Here is a 26,605-nt window from a genome sequence, read left to right on the forward strand (position 1 = left end):
TGTCTTCTAAAGATGTAACCCATCATCAGTCTCAGAAAAACAAATCCAGTGTGTTTTCATACATTTTGTCAGTTTTTGTAAATATCCTAAATCCACTTGAAAATGTTTAATTTTTGCATTTATGTGGTCTATATACTTCAATAAAAGCAATTTATTTTTTAAAAAGAAAGGAAAGCAAAGCAAATCCAAATGCCTGTTTATGAGAGTTTATATATTTGGAAAAGACATAACAAAAACTATACTAAGAATAGATACAGGACTTTCTTGAAATGAAAAAGGTGTCCTGTGCTCTTTTGTGAAAGATCTTGGTTTTGCTTAACCAATTCTATTATTCCTATATATCTTGAAGCCCTCTAGGTTCTTCATATTAGTAATTAATTGTAGAATTATTATGAATTATTATTATTATGTGTACCTGACAGTCTGACATATCATTTACCACAAAACTTTTCTAGGACCAGTTTTTTATATTCAGTTTTTGTTGCTGTCATTAATGTTGTTTTTGCTGGAAACAGAGATAACAAAGAAGGATTAAAACTCTGGGCCTGGATACATGATTTATTATGATAGAAAAAGTCTGATTGCCTCTTCTGAATCATAACGCACTGGCTATCAATTCCCAGAATAATATTTAAACCTCTTAACCCTGCTGATATGAAAAAGAGCCAATGCAAAGCAGTTGAGCTCAGAGCTTTACATATTTCTCCATATGAATTCTTAGACATCTGCAGAATACCTGAGTCAGACCTGTCCTTGAATACATTTATTTGCTTCTCCTCGAGTTCTATATATATCACACAGCTCCCCAGGCATCCTTAGAGCTCTAGCTGTTTAGGCTCACTTGTTTCTCAAAACTGGCTTGGTCTCCGACCTCAAATATTGCGAAAATCAGCATCCCTCCTACATTACTGAAGACTTTCTAGGGGCTTATGTTTTCCCAAGTCAGATTCTGCCCCAATTTCTGGTTTAGGATGAAATGCGTTTTTTATGTGTGTGTGTCTGGCTAACTGTAATTCTTCTTTATTCTCAGTCCTAAAATAGCCCAAACAGGAAACAGAGTCCTATCCTTTTAATCTCTCCCACCCGCCCTAACCACATACCATAAGTACAAGCAGTGAATATAGTTGGTTTTTCTGAAGGATTGAGGTAATACAAAACTGGGTATTAAGAGCTTGTTCTTAGAGTTCTGTGTCATTCTGGTCCTTTTTTCTCCTTAGGTCTTAGCTATCCGGCATTTTCTGTGCCCTTTGTATCTCTCCTCAACTTCATCATTTCGTCACTGAGCCAGGCTCAGTCAGTAGAGCATGCACCCTTGATCTCAGGGTTGTGAGTTCGAGACCTACATTGCGGGTAGAGCTTACTTAAAAAAAAGTTCTTCCTGCTTTCTACTCATTCCTGGGTTCCCTTATCCTCTTCAAATTATTCTTAACAGTTTCTTTTTTTTTTTTTTTTAAGATTTTTTTTTTTTTTTATTTGAGAGAGAGAGAGAGAGAAACAGCATGAGAGGGGAGAGGGTCAGAGGGAGAAGCAGGCTCCCCGCTGAGCTGGGAGCCCGATGTGGGACTCGATCCCGGGACTCCGGGACTATGACCTGAGCCGAAGGCAGTCGCTTAACCAACTGCGCCACCCAGGCGCCCTATTCTTAACACTTTCTTTTTCTCTCTCCTCTCTTTCTTCAGCCAGGATGACCTATCAAGATGCTTGCTAAACAAGAGTGTTCTCCCTAAAAGAAATTCTGCCACCAGCTAGTTTTTAAATTGAAAGAATAATATATGCGTAAGGTTACAAAACTGTCAACAGTAAAATAAAGAATGCAGAGAAAACATGATTTTTTTTCCACCTCATACTGCAAAGACCCCATTCCCATGGTTGTCTTTCTCAAAGAACCCTCATACCAGATTCTTGAGTACATAAGTACAAGTATAGTCGCACTTTTCAAAACAAAGTGCTGCATATCTCCCATTTCCCTCTCCAGATCAACTCTCTTTCTTTCCCTGCTCGGAGCTCCATTATGGATTAATCCTCAGACTCGCTCACCTCTGGCTTTGTGTTGGAAGATCTAAGGGGAAGAGAGAGGTGGGGCCATGGCCTGGCATCCTAGGTTCTCCTTGGTGGCTCTTTCCAACTACTTTCATTCCAGTTCTGGTAACTATGACTTTCTGCCATCTCTTCAGGTCTCTTTGTGGTTATAATGCCTTGGATTATCTCTAGAGGTTTCTCCACCACACCCTCCCAAATTTATTAACAGTCTCCTTTGAGAACTCCTCAGGTTATCCAGTTTGAATGTGACCTGGTGGAATCCTAAAGATATAAATGGGACCACCATTTACGCAGTTTTCTGGAGCTTAGATGTCAGGATGTATCAACTCACATGAAATCTACCTTAGGCCTTTATAAGCATAGTATTGAATCACATATCACACTGCTGTAATTTATTTACCTGTCCCTGAATGTTGGCAGTTAGGTTATTTCCTGTTTACGACACGGATGCAAACATATAACCTTGTGTTTATATTTTTGCACTTATGTACAAATAGAACTGCAGAATAATTTTTTAAAAAATAGTAACCGCTGTGCCAAAGCCTATAGGCACTTAAAATATTAGTAAATGCCAACAATTGCCCCCTTAGAGATTTGTATTAGTTTTGTACTGCCTTTGATAATATCTTGCCAATACAGTTAATTCTTTACCAAACCCATTAAGTGAAAGGTGGTATTTCATTGCCATTTTAATTTGCATCTTAAGAATTGTGAGTGAAAGTTTAACAACTTTATATTTAAAATTATTTTTTCCCAGAAAGCTCCTTTCCCCATCTCTTATTGATATATAAGTGCTTTGATTATATATTAAGGAAATTAATTCTTTGTCTCTTTCATGCATTTCAAATACTTGTTTTCAGATTATAATTGATTTTTAACTTTGCTTAGGGAACATTTCCAATGAAGAAAGTTATATTTGCTTAGTAACACTTCTCAACCATTTTTAAAAATGTCTTTGTTAGAAAGACCTTCCCCATCTTGAGACAATTGAAGGATTCTCCTTGTTTTCTTCAGTATTTTTATAGTTTTTACTTTCTATACTTCTATGTTTAAAACTTTGAACTCTGGAAATTTTTAGCATAAAAAATTAAGTAGATCTAGTTCCTTCCAGATGTTAGTATTATTCCTTCTCCTTTTAATGACTAATCTTGCCCACTTCCCATGACTTCAAAAATGCCACCCCAATGCCACTTTTTTCAAGATTTTATTTTTAAGAAACCTCTACAGCCAGTGTGGGGTTTGAACTCACAACCCCAAAATCAAGAGTAGCATGTTCTACTGACTGAGCCAGCCAGGCACCCCAAAAATGCCACTTTTATATATATATTGAATTTCCATATTCATTTGAATTTAATTCTGAATTTCTACTCTGCTTTATTGTTTTGGCAGCTGAGTTTATTAGTTGTAGTAGTCTGTATTGATTCAATGGTCATAGCATTCCTCCACCATCGTTTCTTCATTCAGCTCTTTGCTAGTTGAAGTTCTCTATACAGCAGATTTTTCAAGAAGGGGCTCATGGGAAGCATACTTTTTGACTTCTTCCACATTTGAAAGTATCTGTTGCCTTTATGCTATGGGTATAACAGTTTCTATGGGTATAAAATTATTGCATGACATTTGTCCCCCCTGGTGATTTCTGAAAATTATTATAGAATTCAACAACTCAGTAGAGAAGTCTGGAGCCAGTTAATTTTTTCCCTGTTGTAATGATTTGACCTTTTTTGCTCACATGTCGAGAAGACTCTTTTTTGCTGTTTACTGAGTATACTGATCAATGTTGATTAGTTCGTATTAATTTTTCTTCTGGGACATGGCATGAACTTTGAACATGTTGACTTAAGTCTTCAGCCTCCTTTAAGATGGTAGACTGAGTTCACAAGACAGAGGCATCCCTTCCATTGTAAACACTTTGAAAAAATCAAAAAGAAGACTAGAAAAGCAACGTAATGGCTGAATTGAATATCAGCTGAGGCTCTAACTCAGAATGAAGCAGACTCAGAGATGAAGAGATGGAAAACTGAAAGACAAATTAAAAGACAGGCAGGGGGAATGGGAAGATCCAACATATGCCAAACAGACTTCCTGAAGGAGCACATAGAAAGAACGGGGAAGTAGAATATTCAGGGAGCTAATGACTGCAAATTTTCCAGAACTTAAGAAGGACATCACATACTGAATCCCTAACAGTATAAATAAGAACATATTTCAAACACATAATAATGAAACCACAGAACATCCCCAAAGAGAGAACATTCTAATAGTGATGAAGGGAAAATTATCTACTAAAGAATGATAATCAGTCAAATAGCAACCATAGATACCATAAGACAATAACCAATACCTTCAAAGGCTGAAGGAAGAATCACTGTCAACCTATAATTCTGTGCCAAGCTAGCAATCATTTAGCAAAATAAAGTCACATTTATACACACAATGATTGACAGCTTAATACCACAGACCCTTACTGTAAGGACTCTAAAGGATATATTTAAGCAAGAAGGAACATGGACGAAGATGAAACAGCAGATGCAAGGAGCCATGGTAAGAAGAGAAATGGGTAAAATATCTCAGAAAAAAATATGTAAGTATTAATCCTAAAAACAGCAACAACAATTTCTTTAAAAAAGACATTTGATGGGGTTTAAAACAATGAAAATAAAATGGTAGGCATGGCATGTTATATGGAAAGTAGGCTGTTTAGGGAGAAGTTAAATTGTTCTAGATCTTCGAGAAAGAGACACTGATAATTTTAGAATTACTTAAAAATAATAAAAAATTTAATATGTATGTTGAAAATTTGAAGGTAATCAATAAAGTTATAGAAACAGAATGTAGAAAACAGTAAAGGGGGAAACGTAATGAAATAAAACTTGATTAATCAAAATGCAAGATTTGATAGGAATAAAGAAAGTCAAAAAAAATCTATAATGAATAGAGATATTCTTTCTTTTTAGTTTTTTCATTTATATTTTTGAATTTTTTTCTGTCGCATTTATTCTGTTTTCTTCTTCAGCAACACCAAATGTGCATGTGATGAATTCTATTGCCCATCTTTCATATCTACTTTTCCCTTTATTATTTCACTTTGCTCAGTTTTTTTAAGCTTGTTATCTCACATTTCTGTGTTTTCAGCAATATCTGTTATTCTGTTATTTCTGCCCTCCATATGGATGATTTTTGTGATGGCATTATTCTTCTCTTTCATTTTTCTCCTGAGCTCTGCCAGATTATTTTGCATCTGCTTTCTTGAGCCCTTGTATCTCTCTCTCTATATATATCCCAGATAAATGTGTGTGTATAAAAATTCTTTGGAATTAAAAAAAAATTTATCTTGACCTCATTTATGGTATAATCTTTCTGGTATGCGGTTGTATCTACCTTTCTTACATCATGTTCTTTTTCTTCTTGGTTTTCTTGTGTTTTATGGTGGCCCCTTCTTGGCTATGTCTGTTTGGAATGAAGTTGTTCCCAGTCTGGTAGGTAAGGGCCAGGGAGTGCCCCCGCGGGTCAGCTGCATTATAAGACGTTGCGGATGAAAGCTGTTTTACCACTTTGCCCTGCGGCATAATTCTAATGCAAGTTAGGAGAAGTTGCACTGGTTTTTCATGAACCTCCATGTGATACAATTTTCCACGATATTTACCTTTGACTTAGCTTTCACAACCTTCAACGTATACAAATTGGCAGGTTTTGCTTCCACAGGATACATTGATAGCCTGCTTCTTAGAGAAATGGTGCGCCTGTGCTTTGTTGGTTGAATACTTCCCCTGCCACATGGTCAATAGAGGGGAGAGAAGCTCCTTAGGCAGCCTAGACACCACCTCTCCTTCCAGAGGAGATGGTGACTGTTTTGCTGCTCAGAGGCCCCACCACTGAGGGAACTGGGCGCTCTGAGAGCTGTCCCAATGGACTGAGTAGGGACTCGCTTATAGCATTCTCCGTGACTGACGGACAACATTCCCAGGCTTTCTTCGTATATCATTGTTCAGAATTTTAGGTATTTTCTTGATCATTGAGGCTTTTTCTTGTACTCCTTGTTATTTTCAGTTGATTTCAGGGAGAAGAGGTGGCAGAGCTATTTTTACTTCATTGCTTTAAACTGGAAACCACCTTTTGCCAGCCTCGCTTTTAATAACAAGTCACCTCCTGCTACATGTATACTTTTATTGTTTTAGCCCCTTTCTCTGTAGGAGTGGAGAAGGGCTTACCAGAAAGATTTTTCCTAAAAATAAGGAAAAAGTCACTCCCATCTTACTTTAACGAGACTTCTAATTCACCAGATCAATATTCCCTCTCCACTGTATAGCCTGGTTCTTAACACAGGAGGAAGGCTCCCAAGAGACTTTAATGTTATCTTACAAGCAGACCTGGAACTCAAGCAAGAATATTTAAAGTTAAATATCTTTATTAATCACAATGCAATTCGTATTGGTAAAATTATTCCACTGATAACAGTTTAAAGACATATGGGGTCTAGGGATGATTGGTAAGTCACATGTGGAGGGGTCAAATTTATTTGTTATTTTGTATTATCAGTTTCACATTGAATGCCCATTGTTTTGATAAAGTGGGATTTTAGGTTAAGCTATTTTTATCATACAGCAAAAATAGGGAAATTTTTTATTGAAGTTATTCTAAGAAAACTTACAACAGGACCAGAAACAAAACCAACTCAGTAATAATTGCCAGTTGCTGCAAATGATCTGCATGAACAAAAGTCCTATACATGCTTTTCATTTGACCAGGGGTATAGCCAAGGGCTCTAGGGCTCTGAAATCACTTCACATCCTCTCCTTAGTACCTTGGCTCTCTCAACCCACTGTCGAACCTGGAGAGACTTGAGCAATCATTCCCCACCTAGTATACCATAGTCCTGAGGAGGATGGTGTGTTCAAAGTTGTCCAGTCTTCCCTGGACACATCTATGTTCTGGGTAAGCGAAGGAGTATTACGCTTGGTGCAAGCAATGATGCTTCCACCTAGGAAGGCAAGTGTTGTTTATGAGTGCTGACTTTTTCTACCTCAGACGTTTTAGCGAACTAGTCTAGAAATGCTTCCTGTTTACTTTACCTCTTCCTGAAGGAAAGACTTTCTTTATTTAAGGATAGATTAATCTGTTTTTCTCACCTTGACAGTAACCATATTTTTCATGCCTTGTCAGATGAAGAATACTAGAAATATTAATTGGAAGTGATAATAAATATTATAGTTAGGGAGTTGTCCTTTGCTTTGGAAGCAAATTTACTGCTGTGTGTCCTATCTCAAACCATCTATTTTTGGAATAAGTGATTGTAACTCTCTAACCTGGTCATTCTCCAACATTCATGGTCACAGTCAGGGAGAATCCACATCTTTATAATACTGAATTCCTCTTTCCATTTCTTAAGTCTTCTTTTTGGTCTCCATTTTTCTGGAAGCAAATTTATTTTAATAAAACACTTGATTTTGAATAGGAGTTGCGCTCATTTTCAAATTGGCCCTTATTTTAGAAGCTTTGCTTTTTTGTTTAATTAATTAATTAATTTTTTAAAAAAAATTTTTGAGAGAGAGAGTGCGAGGAGGGAGGGGCAGAGGGAGAGACAGAATCCCAAGCAGGCTCCACACGCAGCGTGGAGCCCAAGGTGGCCCAAACTGAGGACCCTGGGATCATGACCTGAGCCAAAGTCAAAAGTCAGACGCTTAACTGACTGAGCCACCCAGGTGCCCCTTTTGTTTATTTTTTTTAGAACAGTTTCAGGCTCACAGAAAAATTGAAGGGAAGGTACAGAGATTCCACCATATACCCCTGCCCCCACCTGCATAGCTTCTCCCATTGTCAACATCCCCCACCACAGTGGTACATTTGTTACAAGTGATGCACCTACAATTGACACATCATTATCACCCAAAGTCCATAGTTTTTACATTAGGGTTTGCTCTTGGTGTTGCATATTCTATGAGTTCGGGCAAATATATAATGACATATATCCATCATTCTAGCATCATATAGAGTATTTTCACTGCCCTAAAAATCCTCTGTGCTCTGCCTATTCATCCCCTTCCCCCTCCCAACCCCTGGCAAATACTGGTCTTTTTACTATTTTCATAGTTTGGCCTTTCCAGAATAATCATATAATTGGAATCATACAGTCAGTAGCCTTTTCAGATTGGCTCTTTCACAAGGTAATATTCACTTAGTAATGCATTAAGGTTTCTCTATGTCTTTTCATGTTTTGACTGCTCATTTCTTTTCAGTCTGGGATAATATATTCCATTGTCTATGGGCTGGTTTTTGTGTGGACCTGTTTTCAACTCCCTTGGATAAATATCAAGGAGGATGACTACTGGATTGTATGATAGGAGTATGTTTAGTTTTAGTTTTTGCTTTTTAGAGAGGGAGAGAGAGGGGAGGGGGAGGGGCAGAGGGAGAGGGAGAGAGAGAATCTTAAGCAGACTCCACTCCCAGTGCAGAGTCGGACATGGGGCTCAACCTGAGTTAAAATCAAGAGTTGGATGCTCAACCGACTGAGCCACCCAGGTGCCCCTGGATTTTAGCCATTCTGATAGGTGTGTGGTATCTTGTTTTAATTTGCATTTCCGTAATGACATATGCTGTGGAGCATTTTGCATATCCTTATTTGCTATTTGTATATCTTCTTTGGAGAGGTGTCTGCTAAGGTCTTTAGTACATTTTTAAATTGAGTTTTCTGTTTTCATATTATTGAGTTTCAGGAATTCTTTGTATATTTTGGATAACAGTCCTTTATCAGATGTATCTTTTGCAAATATTTTCTCCCAGCCTGTGGCTTGTCTTCTCACTCTCTTGACATTGCCTTTCGCAGTGAAGAAGTTTTTAAATTTTAATGAAGTACAGTTTATCCATTATTTCTTTCATGGATCATGCCCTTAGTGTTCTAAGAAGTCATCACCATACCCAGGGCATCTAGGTTTTCTCCTATGTTATTTTATAGGAGTTTTATAGTTTTGCCTTTTACATTTAGGTCTCTGATCCATTTTGAGTTAATTTTTGTGAAGAGTATAAGGTCTGTGTCTACATTTTTTTTTTTTTTACATGTGTATGTCCACTTGTTCCAGCACCATTTGTTAAATACCATCTTTGCTCCATTCTATTGCCTTTTCTCCTTTGTCAAATATCAGTTGACCATATCTATGTGAGTCTATTTCTGAGCTCTTTATTCTGTTCCACTGATCCAGTTGTCTCTTCTTTTGCCAATATCAAACTGTCTTGATTACTTATGGTAAGTCTTGAAGTTGGGTAGTGTGGGCTTTCCAACTTTCTTCTTCTTCTCCTTTAATATTGTGTTGGCTATTCTGGGTCTTTTACCTCTTCATATAAAGTTTAGAATCAGTTTGCCAATATCCATAAAATAACCTGCTGGGATTTTGACTGGGATTGCACTGAATCTATAGATCAAGTTGGGAACTTGGTAGATCAACTGAGATCTTAGGCTGGATGTGGGTATTTCTCTTCTCCCACGTGGAAGACTAGAGCTGACTGGAGTTGGGAATTTCCTTTCCCCTAGGTCAGTTACGCTCTGATAATGCCCCAGCAAGTTGGGCTGTGGTTAACTCACAGGTTAATATTTGTGTGGGATAAGTTGATTGAATTTTTCCCATTTTGTAATATAATCAGGTACATTACATTTCCCACTTGCTACTTGCCTTTATGATATTTTCAAAGATAGAATATGCTATGTGTATAACAATACATTTATATATTTAATAATCTATCATATTACCCTGTTAATAGGGTTTTTCTCTGGGTGCCATCATATGTTAATAGGGTTATGCTCTGAGTGCCATCATATGTTTAACCCATGAGGTACTAGGGGACTACACTGCTAACAAATGTAACCAGTGAGTGATATCCCAGTCATCCTGAGATGAGTGGTTCTACAATGTACATTGTTTTCTCTGCTCTAGCTTCTCCTGAATTTTGAGTTCTGGTAAATAATTTTGACATAAATCGACTTCCAAAGTTATGGTGCCACAGTGCTTTACCTACTACAAAGGAACAAGGAGGGTCAGAAGCTAAGTTAGAAGACAAATTTTCTGGTCACTTGTGATGATTTCAAGGAAACGCTTGAGGAAGCAGAGAATAAAGAAAATTAGGAGATTGGTAGAAGTCTTTTTTAACATTTTGAAGAATATATATATATATTTTTTAAAGATTTTATTTATTTATTTGACAGAGAGAGACACAGCAAGAGCAGGAACACAAGCAAGGGGAGTGGGAGAGGGAGAAGCAGGCTTCCTGCTGAGCAGGGAGCCTGATGTGGGGCTCGATCCCAGGATCCTGGGATCATGACCTGAGCCGAAGGCAGACGCTTAATGACTGAGCCACCCAGGCGGCCCTTGACGGATATCTTAAACATTGCTAAAAACGGAGAGGATGGAGAAATTGCTTCAGTATGATACTTAAAATACTTCCCCATAGGAACTATAGGACCTCATATAACTAAGTTCAGTTAGAGCTCTGATTCCTAGGCATGTATCTCCAGGCTAAACTGGTTAAGTGTGCGTATATTGTGTTCATTGGCTCTTTATTGATCTTCCCTATTAGATCTAACAGGTTTTCCAGTTAATGCTTTGTTTGGTGGTCACAAAGCTATAAATAGCAATAATTTTTCTCACTTTCTTTTCACTGTTTTTACCTCTTCATATTCTCATCCAAGTGCATTGCCTAATTCTTGCCTGTCCATGTCTTATTCATGATTTGAATGAGGATGATTCTACATTAATCATAAGGATGCCTCCTGGTCTTTAAAAAACAAGAACAGGGGCACTTGGGTGGCTCAGCTGGTTAAATGTCCAATTGATTTCAGCTCAGGTCTTAATCTTGGGGTCCTGAGTTCAAGCCTCATGTTGGACTCCACAGTGGGCAAGGAGCCTACTTAAAAAAAAAAACAACAACCATATCCTCTTATCTCTATTTTATGAAAAGTTTTAACATCAGAAATTGCTTGATTGTATCAAACGCTTTTCTAGCCTTTATAGGAGATATTGTATGCCAATACATTTTGAAAAATTGCTCAATCTTGTTCTTAGTCCTTAGGAAAGTGAATATTAAAACCAAAATGAGACACCACTATATTCAACCTGAAATGCTAATATTAATAGGGTTGATTACACCAAGTGTTGGTGAAAACGTAAGGAACTTGAACCCTCAAACACTACTGTTGGGAGTGTAAGCTGGTAAAACCATTTTGGAGAATTGGTTGCCATTATATTATTTCTGAAATCTGAGCATGCCCATATCATGAAGTCAAGAATTTTGACTAGTAGGCATATAGCCAACAGAAATGCACAAATTTTTGTTTATAATGTGTGCATTATACTAGTTTTATTTGTAACTGGATCAAACTGAAAAGCAATGTCATTAACAAATAACAGGATAGGTAATTAAATTGTAGTATATTTATACAATCACCTACTTGAAAATAAGATACTAAATTTTTTTCTTTCGCCTAATATGTTGGATTATGTTAATAATTTGCCTAATGTTGCTAGGTTCTTGCATTTCTGGGACATTCCTTATTGGTCATGGTGAATTGGTATTATTTGTACTTTTTAGGCTGAAAAGACTGGCTTCCATCTTTCTTTTGGTTAACTCTGACATATTTAAATTTATGTTTTTACGTCCCTTATTACAGTGACTTAAATCCTTCCAGTGACTATGAACTTGTGAATTTTAGTTTAAGTCAGGATGTCAACATTCCCAAATTCCCTTTTCAGACACAGAAGCACTGAAATCCTTTATCAAATTTACCTGAATCTTCTTTCTCACTTCAATATTTAGCCATTTAAACTCTAAAACTAGTTACCCCCCCCCCCCGCCCCGCCCAGGGTAATTTAGTCATTAAAAGAATAGATGGAGAAAATCCTCTGAGCCTTGTGATGTTAAACAGGATAAAAAAAAATGGATAGACAATTACCTACTAATGTCCTTCATTAAAGGTTATTCCGTATTTTAAATTCTATTTTTTTATTGCTTTTGGCTGCCACAGGTATAAGATTCTTGATACGATAGAAGAACACTTTAATAGTACACTAGCTTTTATCTATGCATTTTATCTTCTACTTTTATGATTCATTCACCTATGAAGATGGCTCTTTTGATAAAATGCTCTGGGTAAGTTAAGGTGAACCAACTTGTACTCCTTGTTACACTACCCAGAGGAATATATGTAATTATGTAAAAGGTTAAGAGTGTGTTGATTTATTCATTCAATAATTATTTATTGCCTTGTTTTTATACAAGGTTCTGGGCTACTACTGTGTATCATCAAAATAGAATAATGTTCAGGAAATGATTTTTTCAAAAATTAAATGGCTGAGGATGGGCTATTTTGACTACAAAAAGCAGAATCTTTTTAACTGTGTCAAGTAACAGGAGTGGTTTTCTTTTTTCCTTCTTTTTAACATGGATGTGTGTATCAGTAAGAAAGGTATCTCTCAGAGTTACTCAGGACTGACTGCTGTTTAGAATTCAAGGCAGCTCTGGGGATGTGGCTATTGTTTTGTCTGTTTAGTAGCCAGGTTTAAGGACTCTCTCCAGGGCTGGGTTGCTCAGCTGATATGTACAAAGCCCACATGTCCTATGCATCTGGTTTATATGTGTGCTGATACTTGGATTTCCCTCAGCTTTCAGGGGGCTGCATGGGACCTGGGAGATGGAAACCTCAAGCAGGAAGAGGAGCCTCCTACGTCCACCCTGATGGGTGCTGAAATCACATCCCTTTCCATGGAAGGCACCAGGAGCTACCATGTATGTGACTCAGCTGCTCTTTCAATCTCCTGTCTTGGCTTTTCATTGTCTGTTCCCCAACCTTTAATGTCCGGTTTTCCCAACAGAATCTAATTCCATCTGCCATGGGCAGAGGATTTTCTCCATCTATACTTAGCCTGGGGGCTAAGTCAGGGGCATGGCCTGGAAGCTCAGAGTCTCTTTAAGGCAAAACTAGCCATCTGTTGAATAAATCAACATTATGCTGAGAAAAAGAAGGGATAAAGCAAACACAATCTATTAATTTTTCATTGTGACTTATCAGTTGCTTGAGCCAGAGGGGCTTTAACTTTATGTACCACGTAGTACAATCAATATACTTTGTGACACAGATGTTGGAGACAAAATCAGTAAAGATAGTTTGAAAGATGGAGAGCACCTATTTATTTCTAGAAAACTTTGCCCTAATAGGCAAAGCAATCCCTGTGAAGACGGGAGCTGGTGTGGTTTGTGGAAGGGACACTGGAAGGCTGCTAACATCTCAGCTCTCTTTTCCCAGCTCTGCTGCTACCTCATTACCATGTGAACTCAGGCCACACACTGTACCTGACTGAGCTGTAGTTCCCTCATCACAAGTGACATAATAATACTTGCTAAATGTATGCCAAAGGGATTTTGTGAAAATGATGGGAAGGTGGTTTGAATATGCTATAATGCATTCTTATGATGAGAAAGAATGATTTTGGATTTCAGATGCAAGGGTTATGCAGTCTGAGAGGAGTATGAAATTGGGGCAACTGCTGAAGTAGGGATTCTTATCACTTCAGTGGTTTTCTTTTTAAATTTTAACCACAATACAGTATTATTATAAAGTTTATATTATTTCATATACATATGATTATTAAAGTCTAGCTTTAAAGTGATTATGTTTGCTCTCAAATGTAAGACATTCATTTTAAAGTTTCTTTATTATAACCTAAATAAGATATAGGGACTAATGTTTTTTTCTCAGCAGACCTCTAATTACATTTATCATGGAAATCAGTGGGAAATGGGCTTTATTTAAGGGAAGTTTCTGGGGGCATCTGGGTGGCTCAGTCAGTTAAGCATCTTGATATTAGCTTGATATTAGCTCAGGTCTTGATATCAAGGAGGTGAATTCAAGCCCCATGTTGGGCTCAAAGAAAAAAAAAAGTTTCTGTGCCACAATAATATTTTGGAATATTTATTCCATTTTATAGCTCATGCCACAGTCTAACTCTTATACAATCTACATTTCAATTACGTAAGTAAAAAAAAAATTCAACTGTCTAAGCATAATTCATCAACCCAACAATTTTCTTTAACTGAATCTCAGGTGCTGAGACCCTGTGTTTAAATATATAAAATTACTATATTTAATCAGTGATTGTAATATGGAGGTCTGAACCCTAACTAACCATAAAAGTGAGGTTTAATGTGCTTTCTTTCATTCCTTCCCCCCCCCCATCCAATTTATAGGGAAAAAAACTTACTGATTTTTATACTACCAAGGTTGTGAGCAAATCCAAAACACTTCATGGATATTGTTTATCCTCACTCAGCACGGACCAAGTATAATGTCATCCACCTCATCAAACAAGTACATTTTTCTTTTTTGTTGTAATCACAATCTCAGTAATATATTTCTGATTAATATAAATAGAAAACCATTAGTTAAAACTTAACTTACTCAATTTGATACTGAAATATTCAAGAGCATGGGGGCCTTCGTAGACAGAAAACAGTAAAAGGAATACATGATAGTAATAAATATAGAACACAGCAATTAAATGAAATTCACTTGTGTCTTACTGTTGTATATTTTGTCTTATTATTATAAGTTTAAAGTCTTGTTGATATTATTATTGTTATTTTTTAAAGATTTTATTTATTTGACAGAGAGAGACACAGCGAGAGAGGGAACACAAGCAGGGGGAGTAGGAGCAGGAGAAGCAGGCCTCCCGCGGAGCAGGGAGCCCGATGCGGGGCTCGATCCCAGGACCCTGGGACCATGACCTGAGCTTAAGGCAGATGCTTAACGACTGAGCCACCCAGGCACCCCAGTCTTGTTGATATTATAAAACTAAACTTTGATGTTATAAAATGAAACTTTCTGCAAGGCCATTCCTCTGCTATGGACTTTACCTGGCTCCTGAGGAAGTATCAGTTGATAATCTGGTTTGGAAGGATTTGGTTAGCGTTCCTTGAGCTCTGAGTATTTCATGGATTTTGGCTTTACAAATGGGCTGAGATCCTGAGGCATCCTTCAGACAGCTAGAAACTTCATGGGTGACCCAGTAGGAAATTTGGTTTTTAAACAGAAAGAGACCAGCATCACCCTTACTGTTGGCAGAGTGTGATCTAAAAGAGAGATTAAAAAAAAATTAACAAATATTTGAATTGTGCTTACTAGGTACCAGGCTCCCCCAAACTCTTTAGAGGCATTAACTCATTTAATTTAACCCTTACAACAACCTTAATAGGTAGTATGATTATCTTTGAGGTCACTTGATCAGAGAGTGATTGGGATTCAACCTTAGGCTCCCTGGCACCAAAGGCTTGGCTGCCTCTGACTAGTGATAAGAGTGCTAATGGGTGTACCAACTGAGCTGGTTTTCTGGTACACTGCTTTACTCCAAGGGAGAGCCAACCAGTCTTTTTCTTTTTTCTTTTTTTTTTAATTTGAAAATTTTTTTCTATAATTGATTTTTTTTTTATTGAGGTAGAGTTGATATATAATCTTACATTAGTTTCAGGTGTACAGCATGATTCAATATTTGTATACGCTATGAAATGATGACCACAATAAATCTGGTTACCATCTGTCACCATGCATAGTTACAATTTTTTTTTCTTGTGATGTGACCTTTTAAGATTTACTCTCTTAGCAACCAATTAGTTTTAACAAGTACTGTGGTGAACTTGAGAGAGTAACCATGGCAGTTGTCTCTGCCAGCCAGGCACATCTATACACAGATGTCAGATTTCTTACAATAAGATTAATAATCAATTTCTACGATGTTAATACTTCCCTCTTAGTTACATAATAAACTTTCCTTATAAAAAGCCAGCCTTGCCTGAGACCTGGCCATTGCTAAGCCAGCATGGTGGCTGAACTCATGGGAATAGAGTGATGAAAAGTCAGCAGGGTCTGAGAGGGAAACTCTTTGCTTCCAGACCATTCATGGATTTCTTTCTTTTGTATAGGTATTTTTTTTTTTTAAAGTGTGGTTTATTTTCACTTAAAATTGCTCCATTTATATTTCACATTCCCCTTACGTATCTAAAAATGTTACAGAATAGTGTCATTCCCTTTCACATTAAATATCCCCTCAGCCAGGGAATTCCAAAAAAACTAAATATTAAAAAATGAATTTGAACTTGGCAATTCCATTCAGTCAACTGTCTAATGGGATATGAGGAAATCTCTTATGTGCCAAACATAGTGCTTGGGATTTTACAGTTACCCCATTTAACTCCACACACAGCCTTGCAAGGTGGTCTCACATCCATCATTTGAGGGCCATGTAGAGAGGCTTGCAGAGGGTAGTAGCTTGCCATGAATTTCACAGTTAATAAAAGACCGTAGTGAATTATAAATCCAGGTGTTTCAGCCTCCATGTAACATAGTACTATTTAAGAGACGATCCAAGGTATGGGTATCTTGCTAAGAAAGTACCAGATTTGCTGGCAATCAAATGATGGGTCAACACCACTGCATCTGGAAATACTGAGCAAATAATGGCGGTGGGGGCATCCAGCCACTTCCCACATGATTAGTTGAACCACCTTCACACTCACGTTGGCAAACTGTGAGATAGCTAAACTAGGGCTCCGGACTAATTTATTCAGCTAGCAGGAAGAAGCAGTTTTTGAACAAAGGGGAGACCAAGGCCTAGGAGTGGAATTAAAACAATTTGCCTATTGAAGCTGGTTGGTGCTGCAGTACTGAACGGCCAATTGGCTGCACAGAAGTCTTTTCCGCCCCGCCTGAATGGATAGAGCTACTGTAGGACTACCCAGGGCTCACCTTCAGATGAGAAGGCGAGTCCCATTATAAGGGATATATGTAGATCCGTAACACATCCTGGCAGTATGTTTCTGTAAGAAGTACGGGATGGAAGGTTTCATTAATCTGGGACGAAAAAAAAAATCTTGTTCCCGGAGCGTGTATTTTGGGAGGAAATTACACCATTGAAGTCCCCTCCTCGAGATACCCTTTTCCCTCCAGGTACATCATCCTTCTTTATCGATCCCTAGGAGGGAGTGCGTACCCGGGGCTCAAGACCCGTGCCTCGGCTCCGAGCAGCGCGGCTGGCGCTGGGGTCCCGGGGCTAGCGGGGGCGGCAGTGACGCAGGAGGCGGCCGCGGCCCAGGTCGCGGCGCGGGGAGGTGGTGGGGGGGAAGAGGGGGCAGGTTGCTCGGCGCGGTGCGGCGCCGGCCAATCAGGAGGCGCGGTGTTTGGGGCGAAGGGAGGGGAGAGGGCGGGTGGGGGCCTCCAGGTTTTCTCGGGTGCCCGGGCAGCGCCGCCTGCAGTTTCGAGCACAGGCGCGGAGCCCCGCGGGGGTCTCCGGGCGCGCCCGCCGGTTCCGGTTTTCCGCGGCTCCCCCGCCCTTTCAGGCCCGCCCCCTTCTGCGACCCAGACGCGGCTCCGACGGCGTCCGGCCTCCTCCTCTGCGGACTCCCCGGCTCTGCCCGCAGCGCGAGTCGCCCGGCCGCTCAGCGCTTGGTGTCCGGGGGCGGAGTGGGGGCGGCGCCGGCGGGGGCGCCTCGCCCTGGGCCGGCGGCGGTAATGTTGCTGCGGTTGCCGCCCTTGCGGCCGGGCGGGCAGCTGGCCGTGGCAGGAGCCGGAGTCGGAGCGCGCTCGCCGCTAGCCGGGACGCCGCCCTCGCCTGCGCTCTGCTCCCGCGGCCGCCGCGGGGCGCCGGGGCCCGGCGCGGCATGAGGAGGAGGCTGCGCGCCCGCGAGCGCTCAGCTCCTCGGCCCCCAGGGCCCCCGCGGGCCCCCGCGCGTCGCGCGCGCCGACTGCGGCCCCGGCGCCCACGCTAGCCCCGCGCAGGCACGAGACGCCGCGGCCGGGACGAGGCGGCGGCGCAGGCCTGCCGAGCGCGGGCGGGCCGCCTCCTGAGCGCCGGGGCTTCGCGTCCAGGACCCCGGCGGACTAGGGGAGCCCGGGCGTGCTGCAGTTTGCTGCCCCTCTCCGCAGGGGCGCCGCGGCGCGCAGCCCGCGCCTCTCCCCACCTGCAGCCCCTCCTCCCGCCGCTGCCGGGCGGATAAAAGGCGCGTCCTTGCCCTTCCAGGGCCTCCTCAGGTCCAGCGGTCCCCGGCCCTCCCCTCCCCCCCGCCTTGGCTCCCTTTTCCCTCCTCCACCCCTTCCTCTTCTCCTCCCGCGCCTCCCCTCCCCCGGCTCTCCGGCCTCCCATTCATTCCGTCCGCTCCCTCCCCATTCCTCCTTCCCGCTCTGGCCCTCTCCCCTAGGTCCTCCCCGCGCGGACCCCATTGCAGTCTCGGGGTTCTTAGCACATTCGTGGAAGTTTAGGGCCTGGATGGTGCCCCCAAGTCCGGCTTGAGAGCGCAGCCTGAGCTGCTGGCCGGGAAGAGGAAGATGTCTGTGCTCAAGCGGATGATGCGGGTCTCCAATCGCTCCCTCCTCGCCTTCATCTTCTTCTTCTCCCTCTCCTCGTCCTGCCTCTACTTCGTCTATGTGGCTCCGGGCATCGGTAAGCACCGAGACACACCCTCCCTTCCCACGGTCACACCGAAGGAAATGCAAGATCTTACTTACGGGATTTGGAAGGTGCATAAACAGGGGCCCCGCAGAAAGCATTTTATTTGAATTTCAGACGTGTCAGATAAACTGCTCGGGGCATGGCTTTGGTACGTGAGTTTCGTTTGTGCCGGTTTAAATAACTTAAAAGACTGCATTAAATGGACGTAGCAAAATTAGGTGTGGTGACCCCGGATGTCCTGGTCGCTTTCTTGAGTATTCATGACAGTTTTATTCATTTAATATCACGTCTTTAAGCTTAAACTCGATGCTTAATCGTAGTTTTATTCAAACACCCTCAGATATAATAACTGGTTTAAAAATATGAAGGAGAAACCAACACCAGGGAATGTGATTGAGTTCAAGAATGTATGTATTCTTGTGTTCTAGGTCACTTTTTTAGAATGGGGTCAGTGAACATTTGTGCCACACTTCAGGAATTTTTAGGCGATGAGTTTTCTTGTGAAAACAGTGCTCCATTCTTCAGTCTGCTTTTCAAGGATAGGTAGGCTCTGCTACCTGTTAGGATGATTTCTGAGATAATATAATGATTAAAATGACAGTTACACAGGATAGTTTGTAGTTTAACATTTTAACCTATTTATCATATTTTGGGCCAGATATACTTTTTAAATAATCTACTTGAATTGGTTTATTTAATATTCTAATTACTCAGTCCCCTTTGGTTGAAAAGGTGCCCCTTGGGCATTCTAATGAATAAAAAATAAGAACTTCATATGGATATTAAAACACATCGCATCTCCAAAACTTTTTCTGAGTTTTTCCTGGTTATTATGTGTTTAATGTTAAAATATTTGTGGTATATATTTAATGTTAACGTATTTAGTGTAAAGTGTAAGTTTAATGTTCCCTTAGTAATAGTGTGTATCTCCTGTTATTTCTTTTCAGACACTAGTAGTCTTTTGAGCCAACCATTTCTCCCTGGGTCAGCCAAAAATGTATGGCCTCTTATACAGTGAAAACACGTGCAGAATTTTGAGATGGAATTAGTATCAGGGCATTGTCTTGTGTGATAACAGATTATTGTAATGAATTGCAGGGGAGAAGGAAGATGCAAACCTAGTGGAGACTGTTGCATTTCCTAGAACAGAATTACTATGTGACTTTTTCGTGATTAAATTTTTGGATTCAAGTAAGATGCATAAACTAAGGTAACGATGCTTGAGAAGACATAAATTGTTGAAACCTTGATGTATTCCAGAATAGGAGTTTGACGTTAAAGTTCAAACAAGTATGAATATTTTAAGATACTATTTTTCTTTAATGCAGATTTTTCTTTAGGCAAAATAAAAACCCCTGGAAGCCTGTAGTAGAAATGACAGTGGTAGTTCAGTGGACTTGAGAGCAGTTAGCCAAATTATTTGGGTGGCTTTTCTTAAAGTCCTCTGCAATTTTGGCAGTCTTATAAATTAACTCTTCATTCTACAGCCGTTTTTACTTTGTCAGGTAGCTCTTTAAAGGTTGGAGATCTTTGGGTGATGTTAGTTAATCAGACATTCAACTTTGAAAGGTTTTGCAGAAAAAGGTTTTTTGCAGTTAGGTAACAATGTTTTTACCCTCTTGGTATTTTGGGTAACTTGTTGAAGTTGTGTTACTCAAAAAGTTAACCAAAGGAAATCAGAATTCTGTTACTTGGTAGTCCTCCTTTTTTTTTCTTGGTGCATCAATATATTATCTGTAGATTCTTAAAATTCAGTTGATACGAAATACTAATACGTTTTTCTCACTTATGTATAAGTTTAATGTTTGCCATAGAATAATCACTGATATGTCATAAAAATTTGGCAATTTTCTTATGGCAATTAGGTTGACACGGTTTAAGCTACTGTTTTTGTGGGTCTTAAAATTTATAACTTAAAAAAATTGATTAAAGCCAGTAAGGAGAATGAAAACCAAAACTTATAAAGTGCTATCAATTTGTTAAGCTGTATCTATTTCCCAAAGCCAGTATTATTTAGCAGAAAAAAAAGTCTCCTTATTTCTCTTTTATTGGGAAGCAGTTTTCCAAAAATCACATGTTTGCCTGAAAGCTCAAACTTTATCATTGGCAACAAATACTGTCAGTTTTTGTTTTTTTGTTTTTTTTTTTGAAGTGCCTGGCTCACTTTGTTCATTTTTGGGTAAATGTAGGTCAAATACAGGAGTTTAAATAACCAAATTTGTCAGTTCTTTAAAGTGAAAGTGATAGTTTATGAAAAATACGGCTAGTTCAGCTCATAATGCAAAATCAGTGCACAAGTTGATTTTCAGGATAACCATAGTACATTGGTGTGCTACAGAAATGCTTTATGTACGCTTCCCGTTTCATTACAGATTTCTTCTTCATGAGATATACCCCAAACTAACTAAATTCTTATAACTAATTTACATTAGATGTACAGAGAAACTTCTTGAAAGAATTCATCTTTACATCTTGGGGCAAAACTTTCTTGTGACTAAAATATACGTGGTGTAAGAGAGCACTTTTTATTTATCCTAAATAAATGTTTCAAATGTCTTCTGTTAGAAACTCCATATTATTCCTATCCACATCAACCTGTTGTGTAGACATTAATTTTGTTTTCCTACATTTTCTGTCCAGAGACCTATTTTTGTCATGCACCTTCCCCCAAGCAGTCCTTTTCTCATTTTTAGTCCCTCTTCCTTAGCCTTCTTCACCTGTGTTTCTCTCTCCCTCTCTCTCTCTTCCCTCTGAGCAGGCAGTACCACACAGTTGTAGACAGCGTAGTCTGTTTAGTTTTTAATGTTTTCTCATGTTCAACAGTTTTTTGTCTATTTCGGTGTTACTCTACAATGAGCCCCATCGAACTCAAAGCTCATTATTTTAAGAATAATTTGAAACATTTTCCTTGAAATTTCTAATTCATGCAGGAAACGCAGGGATAGTCTTTATATTATGAACTTTAATAACAAGGGAAACTGGTCTGCAGACACCCACCCCCACAGGAAGGCGGATATTTTTCCCTAGCCCACCTGGTACAGTCAGGAGCCATTAGTTGTTTCTCGTTCTCTTTCACCTTTGTGCATGATTGCAAAAAAATGAGTGCAGTTTCCCCCCAAGGTCTTGACATGGCTGGATTGAGAGTGGAATTCCATTTAGTGTTTAGTTTCCAGTGCAACTTCCAACACAATATATTACGTTTTCCTGCTAAAGCATCATAGGAGAAGATGAACTTATGACTTATGAGTTCATTCAGCAAACACAAGTGGAGTATCACAGATAGGCTGGACATTGAAGATAGATGACTAAGCCACAGTTACTTCCTTCATGCTACAATGGGAGGAGCACCAGGAAAGAGCTGTAGCCAGTCCTTGGAACGCCTGCATTGTGGAGTGAGGGCTGGTTAAGGATTTCCAGAGGGAGCGGGCCATTGAGGATGAAGATTTATCTGGACTAAGCAATGGGACAGCATGGCCAGCATGGTACTTAGAAAATAGGAGTATTTTTGCGGGGCGCCTGGGTGGCTCAGTTGGTTAAGCAACTGCCTTCGGCTCAGGTCATGATCCTGGAGTCCCGGGATCGAGTCCCACATCGGGCTCTCTGCTCAGCAGGGAGTCTGCTTCTCCCTCTGACCCTCCTCCCTCTCGTGCTCTCTCTCATTCTCTCTCTCGCAAATGAATAAAATCTTAAAAAAAAAAAAAAAAGGAAAAGAAAATAGGAGTATTTCCATCTGGCTACCACTTAGGGTATGGGGTGGCAGATCAGCCAGGTTGAGAAAAAGTCTTGGGACTCCCCTGCCCAGCCTAGTGTTTTGGTGTTGAGGTCCCTAAAATTCCTGGCAGAAGCTGGTCTTAACTCACAAAGGTTTATCAAAGCTGTCTATGATTAAGAAAAAAGTTGATGTGCCTCTAATCAACGGGTTAGTATTGTGGAGAAGATTGCACAACTCCATTGGGAGTGGGGTTTCACATCTTTGTGACTCACCAGAGGTTTTGACCTTTCCTAGATGTGCTGACAGACCGTTTTATTCTTTGAGTAGAGGTGGAATCTGGTTGGGGCACTTTGGTCTGGATTCCTATGGGCCCTTTAAGGAATTACCTGGCAAGTGCTTTGTTATTTGGGCCTCTAGGCGGTTTGTGCTCTGCTGGTATTGGTGTAGCTAATGGGTGGTCAGGGTGTGTGGGTATGTGTAAGGGTAGGTGTTAGGGGAGAGGGTGGCTTAGTTAGATCCTTGCTGAGAGTCCCCTGACATTTTGCCTGGGTTTCTCTGGGCTAGCTCAGAAGGTGGCAAGTTGCCCTGCAGCTTTCTTATCATAGCCCTTTAGCCTCCTGGCCCTGGCTGGGTAAGCCTGGTTGTGTTCTTTTTGAGCTGTTACAGTTTGCTTTGTGTTTCAAAGGTCCTTTGGTTTTTTTCCTCACCAAGTTCTCTGACCTACATGGCTCCTTTCAGGGGTTCTTTTGATTTGGGTTTCTTTCCTCTGGGCCTTCCTTTGCCGGTCACTCATCCAATGCTCAAATTTTTGTCCTGGGAGTAGTAGGAAACATCAGAAGTTTTGGAAAGGGGAATGATGCAACCCTTTGTTTTACAGCATTTCTTTTAACATGGAGCATGGTGATAGAGGGCAGAACTAGCGGCAAGGAGACCAGGTAGGAAGTTATTTCAGTAGCTCAGAAGATTAGAACCTGATCAAGGTCATAGTTGGATCTGGGCAGAATTGAGCGGATCGGAGTAGTGACATTGAAGGAAAGGGAGAAGCTATAAGATGATGCTTGTATTCTAGCTTAGACAACCAGGTGGCTGGTCGTAGGGAATAGAGAAAGGCATGTGCTTGGAGGGAACTATTTTGGTTTTAGAGAAATTGAGTTAGGATGCCTGTGGGATATCCAGGAAGAACTTGTCAATAGGTAGGAAGATGGACATAAGGACTTGGAGCCCAGGAGAAATGTCTGACAGGAGAGAGATTTGGCTGTTTTCAGCAGGTAGGTGAATGGTCCTTACTTATTTCTCTCCCAACACACCTGAATGATAAAACTAACTCTGCAAGCAGAAGTGACTCACTGAGTCAGTTACTCTTAACATGGGATGATAGGGGTTAAATCAAAATATAGAGGAGGCCCAAGTATACTTTGAAAAGTTTCCCAGGAGACTCTGTTACCCTTTTCATTCCCCAGTCCCAAATAGGAAGTCATTGTGGTTGTCACCATGGGAATTTTGGGTGGCCACTCAAGGAGAGCTTGTGGAAGTTGAAGAGAAGGTAGCCATGGATGCAATCTAACAGTTTAGGGCAAGTGGAGAAATAGGAACAGGAAAATGAAGGGAAAGTGAGATCATATGAGTGAAGTGAGGCCTTTGTGAATGAATGAATGAAAGAAAAATGATGATTAGCAAGACAAGTGTTGACATGGGTTAATGCTTGGAAGGAGAATTACCAGTTTGGTAAGTAGGAGGTCCATGACAGCTACTCCAAGAGCAATTTTTGTTTTGACTGGTCAGATAGCCTTGAGTTGGGTAGTATGTCAGAGGTCACGTGAAAGTGCCTTATTTAGTGGGAAGTAGGGCAAAGCAGGATCTAAGGAGCCTTACAAGATGGGAAGACCTGAGCTTACAGAAAGGTTTAAGGACTGAGGACAGGGTTTGAAGATTTGAGAAAGGGAACAGATTACGACATGTGATCTATCTAGGAAGACTTCATTTATTTTTTCATACAGCAAATGTTTGTCTGCAGAAAGTGCTATGGTTCAGCATCGAACAGGATCCACATGGTCCCTGTCTTCATAGATCATATGGACAATTAGAAATCCTCACAACTGAAGGATAATATTCTAGAGTAGAGTGAAATACCATTTGCTATGGAGGCGCGGGTTGTGGGGTGGCACTAAACCGGTTTAGGTATTATGGAGAAGATGAAGCTGAAGCTGAGGCCAGAACCTTAAGTTAGGTAATTAAAAGATTGGCTTGGGGGAAAAATATTTTATGCAGGAATGGAAGATTTGAAGGTTAAGAGGTGAGGGAGAAATGGAAAGTTAAACAAACAAACAAACGCAGGGGCTAAAGCATAGAGTGCAGAGGGGAGTGTGGGCTGAAGCCAGAGAGATGAATATGGGTCTAGTCGTAGTGATCCTTGTGAACTGGGTGTGAGAACTTGGATATTAGCCCGAGGACAATGTCAAACCATTGAGCTTAAATTTTAAGTAGGAGAGTGATGCGATCAGATTTTCATTTCAGAAATATTTAGGTGGTTCTGGTATGAATGGATTAAAGGGAACAAGATTGGAATCAGTCAGGGAGAGCAGGTAGAGAGAGTGGGATCAAGTATATAGGTACATTAATTTTGGAGATGGGAGAAGAGGACATGACGATGTTTGCGGTAGCAGGGCGCCTGGATGGCTCAGTCGTTAAGCGTCTGCCTTCAGCTCGGGTCGTGGTCCCAGGGTCCTGGGATCCAGCCCCACATTGGGCTCCCTGCTTGGCGGGAAGCCTGCTTCTTCCTCTCCCACTCCCCCTGCTTGTGTTCCCTCTTTCGCTGTGTCTTTCAATGTCAAATAAATAAATAAAATCTTTTTTATAAAAAGATGTTTGCAGTAGCTAAAATTAGACAAATATGGAGGAGGAGATTGAGGGAATTCATACTTGATTAGGTAGGTATCTGAGTTATCTGTTGAGAGTGAGGGGCTCAGTTTATTTGACCAAATCTTAGTATAGAGTGAACTATTTCCTAACCTAAGTTAAGAGATTTGGTTTCTGCCTTGGTCCACACTAGAGTAAAGAATTGTTGAGTGGCTGAATGTTTCTGATTAAATCACTTCTCTTGGTATGGCAGCTCCTTTGTTCTCTTACCACCTGACTCATCAATACCATTGGGATGTTATATGTTAGATACCTTGGGAGAATATGGAGGGATGGGTTGGGAATTAGAAACCGTAGAGAAAATTGGATTGGTCGGTATATTAGTTATCTGTAACTTTGTGAATTACCCCAAAATGTAGAGGTTTAAAAGAACAAATATATTATCTCATAGATGCGGTGGGCTAGGAATCTGGACATGGTTTGGCTGCATGCCTCTGGTTCAAGGTCTCCCACTAGGTTACAGAGTCTTGAGTGTTGATCAGGGTTGTGGTTCACCCATGTGGATTTGGGCAGGATTCAGTTCCTTGAGGGTTGTTGGACTGAGGGCCTCAGTTCTTTGCAGGTTGATAGTTGGAGGCCTCCCTCACTTCTTGCCACATGGACCTCTCCATAGGGCAGCTCCTGACCCCATCACTTTTGCCATATTTTCTTTTCTTTCTTTCTTTCTTTTTCTTTCTTTCTTTCTTTCTTTCTTTCTTTCTTTCTTTCTTTCTTTCTTTCTTTCTAAGATTTTATTTATTTGAGAGAGAGAGTAGAGCGAGAAAGAGAGCACGAGCAAGGGTGAGGGGCAGAGGGAGAGGGAGAAACAGACTCTCTGCCGAGCAGGGAGCCTGATGCGGGCCTCGATCCCAGGACCCCAGGATCATGACCTGAGCTGAAAGCAGATGCTTTACCGACTGCGCCACCCAGGCATCCCTGCCCTATTTTCTTAGAAAAGAGTCACTCAGTCTAGTCTACATTCAAGGGAATGGGAGGCATTCTTAGAGACTTCTGACCCTAGTCAGATTGCCATTCTTGAGCACCATATGTAACTCAAGCTATATTGGTTCAGTATAAGTGAATCTAAATCCTGTGGACTTGTGGGAAATGCGGTATTTTTGGAGGAAAAATGGATTCATTGAAATCTGACAATGCTAAATACTATTCTTCATGTTATCCTTTCATGAATAAATTTGAGGTCTATTAAACAACATGGCAGAGGGGTGCCTGGGTGGCCCCGATGGTTAAGCATCTGCCTTCAGCTCAGGTTGTGATCTCCAGGTCCTGGGATCGAGCCCCACGTCGGGCTCCTGGCTCAGCAGGGAGTCTGCTGCTCCCTCTGCTTCTTCCTCCTGCTTGTGCTCTCTCTTTCTCAAGTGAATAAGTAAAAAAAATCTTAAAAAAAAAAAACACAACATGGCAGAATACAAAAAGTGATATATGTATTCTGCAGCAGTGTTTATCATACTGCCTTCTAATGTTT

At 40.6% G+C, this 26,605-nt stretch overlaps 1 protein-coding gene and 1 long non-coding RNA gene across 3 annotated transcripts in view; one reads left to right on the top strand and one right to left on the bottom strand.

Moving 5' to 3' along the window:
* LOC144379779 (uncharacterized) overlaps positions 1 to 17,134 on the bottom strand; it is a 35,992-nt gene extending 18,858 nt beyond the window's left edge. The window contains exons 1-2 of the long non-coding RNA XR_013443157.1: positions 16,817 to 17,134; positions 14,932 to 15,147 (exon numbers count right to left, since the gene is read on the bottom strand). This is a non-coding gene — a long non-coding RNA (uncharacterized LOC144379779). The remainder of the gene's footprint in view (positions 1 to 14,931; positions 15,148 to 16,816) is intronic.
* A 196-nt stretch (positions 17,135 to 17,330) lies between these two features.
* The window catches only part of B4GALT6 (beta-1,4-galactosyltransferase 6), a 67,045-nt gene continuing 57,770 nt past the window's right edge, over positions 17,331 to 26,605 (top strand). The window contains exon 1 of one of the 2 annotated variants that reach the window (XM_036096691.2): positions 17,331 to 18,506. In XM_036096691.2, the coding sequence (XP_035952584.1) occupies positions 18,392 to 18,506 (115 nt within the window). In that variant the 5' untranslated portion in view covers positions 17,331 to 18,391. The remainder of the gene's footprint in view (positions 18,507 to 26,605) is intronic. The other variant, XM_036096695.2, reaches the window with a different exon arrangement.

The sequence above is a fragment of the Halichoerus grypus genome, chromosome 13 (assembly GCF_964656455.1).
Source record: "Halichoerus grypus chromosome 13, mHalGry1.hap1.1, whole genome shotgun sequence".
Lineage (NCBI taxonomy): Eukaryota > Metazoa > Chordata > Mammalia > Carnivora > Phocidae > Halichoerus > Halichoerus grypus.